The sequence below is a fragment of the Montipora foliosa genome, chromosome 2 (genome assembly GCF_036669935.1).
Source record: "Montipora foliosa isolate CH-2021 chromosome 2, ASM3666993v2, whole genome shotgun sequence".
In the NCBI taxonomy this organism is placed as follows: Eukaryota; Metazoa; Cnidaria; class Anthozoa; order Scleractinia; family Acroporidae; genus Montipora; species Montipora foliosa.
The window spans coordinates 8,060,996-8,070,995 of record NC_090870.1 but is presented as its reverse complement, the minus strand read 5'-3'; the positions used below and the strand labels follow the sequence as shown (position 1 = coordinate 8,070,995).

The 10,000-nt window shown below is 40.3% G+C and overlaps 1 protein-coding gene across 1 annotated transcript in view; it reads left to right on the top strand.

Annotated features, from left to right (window-relative positions):
• Positions 1 to 10,000, top strand: part of LOC137992319 (coatomer subunit epsilon-like) — a 15,627-nt gene that overhangs the window by 752 nt on the left and 4,875 nt on the right. The window contains exons 3-9 of the mRNA XM_068837592.1: positions 1,176 to 1,276; positions 1,495 to 1,591; positions 3,188 to 3,237; positions 4,378 to 4,431; positions 5,387 to 5,408; positions 6,432 to 6,491; positions 8,514 to 8,669. Of these exons, the coding sequence (XP_068693693.1) occupies positions 1,176 to 1,276; positions 1,495 to 1,591; positions 3,188 to 3,237; positions 4,378 to 4,431; positions 5,387 to 5,408; positions 6,432 to 6,491; positions 8,514 to 8,669 (540 nt within the window). The remainder of the gene's footprint in view (positions 1 to 1,175; positions 1,277 to 1,494; positions 1,592 to 3,187; positions 3,238 to 4,377; positions 4,432 to 5,386; positions 5,409 to 6,431; positions 6,492 to 8,513; positions 8,670 to 10,000) is intronic.

Genomic DNA, 10,000 nt, shown 5'->3' with positions numbered 1-10,000 from the left:
GAAGAACTCAAGTGAGGCTATCGCTACTGTGTGCATGTGATGGATGAAGAACCTTCACTGATCCACAGCATCAGGAACTTCTTATGCAACACCCAAGGACAGAGAAAAATCTCTGACCCGGGTGGGAATCGAACCCACGACCGCGGGATTAGATCAACGTTGCTCTACTGACTGAGCTACAAGGCCAGATGGGATCAGGCCGTCAGAGTTTGAGGACAAATTGGCTCGGCCAAGCCAAGTACTAAGTGCAAGTGCGTGTTGTCCTAAGTAGCTTGTGTATGTATATATGGAAAGAACTCAAGTGAAGCCATCGCTACTGTGTGCATGTGATGGATGAAGAACCTTCGCTGATCCACAGCATGAGGAACTTCTTATGCAACACCCAAGGACAGAGAAAAATCTCTGACCCGGGTGGGAATCGAACCCACAACCTCCGAATTAGATCAACGTTGCTCTACCAACTGAGCTACAAGGCCAGACAGGAGCAGGCCGTCAGAGTTTGAAGACAAATCGGCTCGGCCCAAGCCAAGTACTAAGTGCAAGTGCGTGTTGTCCTAAGTAGCGTGTGTATGTATATATGGAAAGAACTCAAGTGAGGCCATCGCTACTGTGTGCATGTGATGGACACGAGCACACGCACGCACGAGCCACGATTGGTTTTGGTTTCACTTCTGATTGGTTGAAAAAATGGCACGAACTTTGAACCAATCACTGAGTTGAACTAATCATAAACCAAAGCAATTTGCTCATTACTTTCGACATGCAATATTGAAAACCACTCTATTGTTGGTCTTTTGGGTAATTAAAAAGCTTAACTAATCAGGTAAATACAGAGAGAATGATAAGGTGAGCCTACAAACGGTGCATCAGTGATTGCTGTACAACGTACATGCACAAAGACCAGTGATGAAACAGCTCTCATAACCTGCTATTGTTTGATATTTCAAGTATCTTCTATTGTTTTTAAGTCTGAGTCATCGTTTCATTGGTTTAGTCTTTCCTTTTTGGCTTTGGTATCTAGCTTATCACATACATGTATGTTACGAGAGCTGCCACATGATGATGATGATCAGACTGGACGTGGGATGCCCACCCCCCTATTTAACTGAATGCATGGATGAATCCATGATACGATCCGAGTGCCATTCACTGACTCATTCTTGGTTTTGTCTCAGGGTAAGCATCGAGTCGTTTTAGACGAGGTATCGTCAGTGTCACCCACAGAGGTCCAGCCAGTGAGGATGTTGGCAGATTATCACCAGAATCCAAGTAAAAGGTACACACTATCTTTCTTTATTATGGCCAAAACTAACCTTGAGATTCTCAAAATACATTCTGTAGTGGTGCCCCAAAATCTTAATGTCTGAAGATAAATGTAGTTGTGTCCATTGTCCTTACGTAGGAGCAAGGAAATCAATAAGTTATTATTGTTGTTTTCCTCACATGTATGTCCTTAGGTATTTGTTTATTTTATTTTTTCTGCTGTTATTCCAGGGATGTCATCTTAAAGTCAATAGAAAAGAAACTGAATTCCAGTGATCTCAATGACTATGACCTGCTTGTAGCAGCTTCCATCTATTTCAGTGAACAGGTGGGTGAAACTACATGTAATTTACGCTTTATAACTTTGCATCACTAGATAAGAACATGGTTAAGGTAGTCGATGCTTGATAAATTTAAATTAAGTTAAAGGACAATTATTACATTTACAGTAGTAACATTAAACCCTCAAATACAGGTGCACTGTAGAGGGCAGCATACAATGTACATGTAGTAGTTTTTTACCTGTAATGCAAGCACACCGTTATATGTGTACCTACATTGTACTTCTTCCAATGGCTCTTTGCCCTATTGTAATTAAAAACAGGCTCACTCGGAAGCTCATTGGATACAAGTATCCAGGGCTGTCAATAAATTTGAAAGTACAGTACTTGAAGAAGGCTTATAATTAAAAGTAAGCGGCGGTGGAATTTAGTATACTTAAAGAGGTACCTTTGCTTGGCTCGGAAAAATGTTTTGGTTAGCACTTTCCTTTACGGCATGGACGCCATGTTGTTTTGTCAGATTACATGTACAATGTAAATGTGAGACTGGGAACTATACAAGTACATGTTCCACTCGTCCTAAACCACTCGCATGAACGATTGAGTAAGAGCAGATTTTTCGTGTTTCCTCTTGTCTAATCCCCTTAAAATATGCCACTCAAAAAGGGGAGAAGACTGTTTTAATAGTTTCTTTGATAGTACATTTAAATTAACAAGTGTAAGATTTTTGATCTTGACTGGTGGTAAAATGAGACAAAAATAGCCGGCTGAAGATTGCTTGTTAAAATGGCCAGCTACATGTACCAGCCCTTATTGACAGCCCTTTATATTTATAATCTATTTTTGGATTTTTCGGATAGAGGTCAGAATCAAGTTGTGCCCCTGGTCTTACAATCCTGATTGCTGTTAATAATAATTATTATTATTACTGACTTGTTGCTTTAGTTAGGTTACATGTAGTTGAGAAGGAGTCCTGGCGCGGGGTGGGGGACATTCTTCCCTAAAGATTGTGAAAGACTAGAGGTTAAGGCTGCTAAACTGATGTACAGTTACCATAGTTATTCATGTAATAGGAGGTCATCAAACCCTTGAAAAATAATGGTAATAATAAAAAACAGGGGAGTAGGTTTGACACTTTAGTTGTGACAGCTCAGACCTTCTGCCAATGTGCCTTGGGATTGATTCCCTGAATTAGTGTGAAAGTTTTGTTAGTTGAGTTAGGGTTATGGTTTAAAGGCCCACCTACAGTGTACAACTGACAGGCTTTCCCACCTTTGTTTTTGTATTGAAAAGTTTTTATTGCTTATAGTAGCGATCTGATTGGATGAATTTCAGCTTTTGTGGGATTTTCATATACATGTACATGAATGAAAATTGTTCCACGGTATGAGATACCTGCATGATGAACTTGGGCCTTAAAGCTCACTACTCCACTTTCAGGCCTTTTTTTTTTGTCCAGGAACTGTTGCATGTAACTCTAGTACTGTATGAACCTTGCAAACAACTGCACATGCCTTAGCTTGAGTGATTGTCTCTTTGGCTGGTGGCATTAAGCCATTAGGATTTGGACATGATGAACAGTAATGAATATCTTGTTCACAATAAAATCATTAATATTAACTGAGGTTTTGCTGTTAACACAGAATTATGAGTCTGCATTACGTTGTCTCCACCAGTCAGAGTCTTTAGAATGGTAAGCACCAGAAACCTGTTTGACTACAGAACTTTATAACAATATTATTATCTTGAAGACTCTTTGTCAAACAGGATGCTTTGTGTGCATTTTTAAATATGTTTTTATGATGGAGCCACTCCGGAGAAAATAAGCGACAATTTGTGTCCTTTCTTACAAGTGAACAAAAGAAAAGTTGGCTTCAAGAATAGAAATGTATATTTTCAATAAGTAGAGCAAAGCACCGCTCTTATACTAATGTTTATCCGGCAATAATAATTATCAAACTCCAGTGATCCCGAACTGACTTGCATGGCTCAGGTCTCTGAGGTCTTCATTTGGATATCCACAAGTTGCCATCGTACAGTGTAAGATGGTCAGTGGAGTCTTCATGGACCACGAAACCTGAGTCAAGGCAGGCTATGCATGCTGTTCGACAGAGTCTTTAATGCTAATGCTGGAAATGTCATCCTTCTAATTTCCCCATGAACTTACTTTTCTAACCCTAACTTACTTTTACCTGTATGAACTTCCTTGACACTGCCAGTGAGCCAGATACTGTAAGAGGTGGGTCAAAAACCTGACAAAGCATAAGACCTGACCCACCAAATCAAGGAATAGACTTAAGGAAACATACTGTGCAAATACCCCCTAAAACTGACTGCAGTTTGACCCCTGCAGATTACTTTTGGAAATCCTGCCTCCAAATCTTATCTGGAGCACCGACTACCAAATTCCTGTGCTTTAAAGTTATTTCAATTCCGTAATTTTGAATGAAAATATACGTTATCTGGTATAAAGTTGTTGAAAATACAAAACAAAGTTGTTGAAAATGCTCTCCAAAAGCAGAAAGTGTGAGGTTTAATGGGCTGGGAAGCAATTTCTTTTAAAGATTTTGAAATGTGAAATCTTGAAAATTCTCAGGGATTACTTTAGTACATTTCAACTGTATCTTTACTCAAAACCCAAAAAATTACTGTACTACCTAATTGAAGTCAGTCTTGTTGCTGCAGCAGCATTTGCAGAAACACTGTAGATCAAGTTGACATTATGTTTTTCTTGCCAACTGTACATTTCCTTCTTTGATGTGGCACTAAATTTTTAGTTGTTTTCTTTGGTTTGTTTGATTTTAGCCTCTGTTGTGTATTTTTACCTTTGTAGCTCTTCTCTGCAAGTTCAAATCTACCTTGCCATGGACCGAGTAGACCTTGCCAAGTGAGCTTTTAATCAGTTTCTGTATTCTGTAAAATGTTATAATAATAATGTAAAGGTAAAACGTTTATTTATTTGGATGCCATGCTAATAACCTTTTCTTGCAGTCCTGCAGACTAAATTGTGAAGCAAGGAATGAAGGGGTAGTTTCTAAAGAAACTGTGGTGCTGCGTCGGTGGGGAAATAGTATACAAAAATTTGGTTTATCAACGGAGTTGATAATGTAAATTGACCACCTTACAGAGATTCTAAAAGAATCTCTGTACGGTGGTCAATTTACATTATCAACTCCGTTGATAAACCAAATTTTTGTAAATTGTGAAGCACATGGCTCGTCGTGATTTGGCATAAAGTGTGTACATTGTGTTAAGTCACATCTGGCACGCTTTTTGTTGCCCATGTACTGTATGATCTCTGAGTGCAGCCCCAGGGGCAGTTGTAATGGGCTTGGAGTCATGTTTTTTAATAGAATATTAAGCTGGAGATCCTGGGCAAAAATCTTCATTTTCAGGTTACTGCTGACTGAAACTGGGGTGCTTTTGAGGATGACTCCCATAGCATGTACTGTTGGTATCCTTAACTGGTCATCTATGTACATGTAGGCATAGACCCTATGCAAAAATGGCTGCCTTTAAATTATTCTTTTGTTCATATTCAAAATAGCCGAACTAACCTCGTTTTTGAGACAAAAATTCTAAAGAATTTGTTATCCCGAACGAGGTTAGTTGCGCTATTTTGAATATGAACAAAAGAATAATTTAAAGGCAGTTATTTTTGCATAGGGTCTATATAAACCCTATCAAACTAGACTTGACTTTGGTTAACAAACAAGAACTGCATGTACTGCAGTATTTTCCCTTTGGTGAAGTTGTACGCAAAGATGACTTGACATTCTTTATGGTTAACCTTAACTGACATTTTATCTCTCAATATTGACTTCAATTTCCTTGTTTCACAGGAAAGAACTTAAACGTATGCAGGTACAGTTTACACGTAGAGTGCATTAATTTTTATGGTGTTTTAATGGAGGGGACATTAGGGAACTTAAGCACACGTGTTTTTGCGATGCGAACTGCAACCGGAAGTGAGCTGTTTTCCCTGTTGACTTGTCTTCACACGACTACAAGTCATTTACATCGCCAAGTATCATTTCTCCATTAGAGATGATTAGTAGAAAACTCTTGGGGACACCACTGTCCTGGGACGCAAAATGTTCCCTTCCGGCTGCTGTCTGCATCTCAAAAAAGTGCGAGCTTAAGCTCCTTACTGACACCTCAAAGGCCCTTGGACACCCCCAGTTGACAAGTAAAATTGTCTGGCATTAGACATAGTAAACTCTGTTGAAGTCTCATCCCCAGGGGTCAACAGGTTAAATAAAATTAATGTGTCGTGGGGGATCCGCACTGAGTCAGTGCTGTGGGGAAACATTCTTAGTTGATTTGCTGGCACATCAGAGGCTCGATTTCTGTGCCTTTTGGTATCGCTTTGTTGCTCTCTTTACCATCCCCTCTCCTGCTAATAATTACATGTAATTGTTATACCGTGTAATGGTTTCAGTTTATGAATTACATAGTGTTTCAATAAGTACTAGTTAACAGCCAACAAAAAGCATCGGCTATTTCACTCAGAGAAATCAGCTGCTTTTTTCCCCTAACTTGAGAAAATTAGAGGCAGATTCTTTCAAACTGAAGTTTAAACTCATTTGGACAATGACAACATGTACTTGCCTGAACATGATCATCACTTTTGCTTTTGAAGTGTGGCATTTGGGAGCGTTCGTTTGAAAATGGTGTGCCGACAGGCACCACCCCTTGGCCATCAAATTCACTTTGTCTTATTTGTCGTCATCATCATCATCATCATCATCATCACTCAACTACTGTTGACATCATCAACAGAATGCTTTGCCATCCTATTACTAATTAAATATTGATAGCTCACTGAAGAGTATTACAGTACATGTTTTTATGTGATGTTTACTTTTCTTTCCTTCTTTTGTCTAGGACCAGGATGATGATGCTACCTTGACCCAACTTGCTCTGGCCTGGTTTAATCTTGCTGTGGTGCGTACTTCTAATTTTTTGTAGCCATTCAGGCAAAGTTTCACCCGGGCCTTCCAGGGTTGTCCTCAGTACTACAGTATGTCGCTATTACCCGTTTACACACTTGAAGTTAGGGAAGAAAGACCGTGTGGAGCAAGGTTTCTTGTCTGAGGCAAGACGACGGTGACAGCTGGGCATCGAACAAGCGACCCTAGGGCTTGTTTCTCGGAAGTCCTGAAAACTTTTCGCGCCCGAAAAAACATCCGTTTGTTTTGGAAAGCTGATTTGTTACAGTGAATGCAAGTCAGTTCGATCGAAAGTTGTTTCGATCGAAGGTCGTTTTGATCGACAAAAGTCGATTTGATCGAAGACAAGAGTCAGTTCGATCGAAGACTGTAACTATTTTAAGTGTATTGAACTTACTATTTATCAAATCTGTTTAAAAATATGTCCTGATACAGTTAACTTCGGAGTTGTGCAAAACACATTCTTGAACCTGGTCTTCAAGGAACACAGTAATTTTCCTACCGCACGCTTTGTCAGAGTCGGCTTTTAGGTTGCTTCAACAGAAAACAGACGCGACCATTCTTTATGTTCCAAACGCATTTGCTTTCGTATTTTGGCGTGCGGAACTGTCTTGTGTGGTAAAGATTTGCAACGATGAGAAGCTATGATAATATGTTCCACGGATTCTGTTCCAAGCGCAAGTGTTTTCAACAGCGTTTAATCTCTTTTCGCTCGGTTCTCATTGAAAGTGACAATACTTGTTCGTTTCATCATGGTAATAAATTCTTAAACCCCGTGTTTCAGTGTACGCACGTTATAGCATTGAGCATTGCCGATCAGGAACGCCGAGAAAGAAACGCCGACAACAAAGGAAATCAATTGAACACCGCGTTTCCGCGTCGCGCATATTACTTCGCACAAACATTACACAACACAAGAACTTTTATTATCGTTTATTACTCTTCGATCGAACTGACTCTTGCCTTCGATCGAACTGACTTTTGGTTTCGATCGAAACGAACTTCGATCGAAACGACCGGTTACCGTTACAGTGTGTACTTTGGTTTCTAGATAGCGAAAAACAAAATGATTTTATTACGTAAAACCCCTGGGTAAAACCTATCCGTTCCGAATATCATCCGAGAATATTCCGTTGTTTGAGCGTTCCCGAGTTTCATCCGGCAGCGCTCCGAAAAATCCTTAACCAAAGACAAATTTTCGAAAAATCGAGATTTTTGCTAGCTCATGTGATACAGCGATCCCGCACTCTAATACTTGTCGAGATTAGTGATGCCGCTCGCCTCCGGCTTCGCAGCAATTGACTTGCATTTGTTAGTGTTAAAAGTGTCTATTCAAAACAAATTGAAATTGCTCTTGATTTTTCGTGTATGAATTCAGAGATTAAGGCCCCGTCCACTCGTATCTGGATATTTTTAAATCCACATTTTTGTCTTTGCTGATTCGCCTTCTGTCCACACGTATCCGGCGAAGCCGGCATTCGAATCCGCCCTCCAGAGTGGGAAGTTTTGAATACGCAAAGAATTTGGAATCGTGTGGATGGTCGAATCCGGGTACATGTGAATACGTTAGGTGTGGACGTGAAGTTGTTTTTAATCCGCAGAGAAGAAGTTGCGGATTCAAAAATATCCGGATACGTCTGAACGGGGCCTAAGATAAATCGACAATGTGCATTACTAAACGGGTGCAGGGATAGCGTAGTGATGAGGGCACTCGCCTCCCACCAATGTGGCCCGGGTTCGATTTCCAGACACGGTGTCATGTGGGTTGAGTTTGTTGGTTCTCTACTCTGCACCGAGAGGTTTTTCTCTGGGTACTCCGGTTTCCCCTTCTCCTTAATAACTATAACATTTGAATTCATTTTGCTTTAATTGTCCAGTTCAGTTTACAGTGTCCCCAATGAGCGCTCCGGCAGCGCTAGAATAAGTAGACACTTAAAAAAGTTCCTTTCCTTTCCTTTACTACAGCTGTATGCTGTCATTTTGATTACCGGTAACCTTGTTTTCTTCTTTCACTCAGGGTGGAGAAAAATCCCAGGATGCCTATTATATCTTTCAAGAACTGTCTGACAAATACACACCGACAGTTATGTTGCTCAACGGACAGGCCATTGCTTACATGCACATGGGAAAGTTTGAAGAGGCTGAGAGTATGCTTCAAGACGCCCTAGACAAAGTGAGTTTATTGCCTCACGGCTGGGTACTTAGAAAGTCTACTACAAGATCGACGTCTACTGAAATGAGAACACACCACATTGAAATCGGCCTTATGCATGATGACGTCATATGCTCAAAATTTCACCAACAAACCTCGTTTTCGCAAAATTATTTACATTACCTCGACGTGCAATACTGTTCGCACATGGATTTTCTTTACAAGTTTGTTTCCCTTTGGGATTGAGCTCAAGCTAAAATTTACAAGTCTGATTTTCGAATTCGAGGCTTGGTGGTGAAATCGGCTGGTCTGACGTCGTCACGCATAACGGCTATTAGGGAGCTCAAGTACGAGACGTTTTTGAGCCACGGACAGAAGCCGGAAGTGAACATTTCGTATACCAGGAGAATAGTCTCTGCTAAATGTTCAAACTAGACCTTTCTAATATTGAAAAGATAAATGAAGTGCAATTAGTGGTGTCAAAAGAAAATACGAGAAAAACGGCTCACTTCCGGAAAAGGCTGACTTCCGCTTGCCATCCATTGCCCAAAAGCGTTTCTGCTAAATGTTTAAACTAAACCTCTCTAACAGAGCGACTTTCGTATGACCTTGAAAAAGTGTTCCCAATTTGTTTCACGGACCAATGTTTAGCAAGATTAAAACAAAGCTTCTCTTTATTCCCGCCAAAGAAACTCCCAATATTGGCAGTAAACAGTTCGATTCCCCAATCACAGTACTGCATTTCAAATGGCGTCAAAGCGAAATACCGATCGCTTTCCAAAAATTTCCATGGAAAGATGACGTTGTTGTATCAGCGTTCGCTAAGCCAATGAAAATTCGCGCTCGTTTGTTTTTGTTCGATAAGCCAATTAAATGTTTTGTATTTTTGTTTGCGTTCTGTTTTGACGTTTATTTTTCAAGGTAATATGCTTGGCAACATAAATGAAGTAGTGTCAAAACAAAATACGAGAAAAAACGGCTCCCTTCCGGTTGCCGTCGTGGCACAAGAGCGTTTCGTGCTTAAGCTCCCTATTTTCTGGTTTTCGCCAGCGTGAGCCGAAAGAAAAGAAAATAACTGGTACCAGAATACGTGCAGCACGATCATTTTTCCTCATAACAGAGAGATTAACGGGATGTAGCATCACGTTCACGTTTGCCGTTTCACGTAAACGCAATGCTAAATCTCGCTGTTATTGTTTTGTGGTGTTGACATTGCCACCTTGTTGCTAAAACCTCCGTTGGAGACTCGTAGAAGGCATCACGTCTTTTCTTTGTCTAAGTTTGCCTCTTAAATGTTTAGAGAAAATTTAGCTTGAGTAGCAAACAACAACCACGACGTCGACGATTTCTAC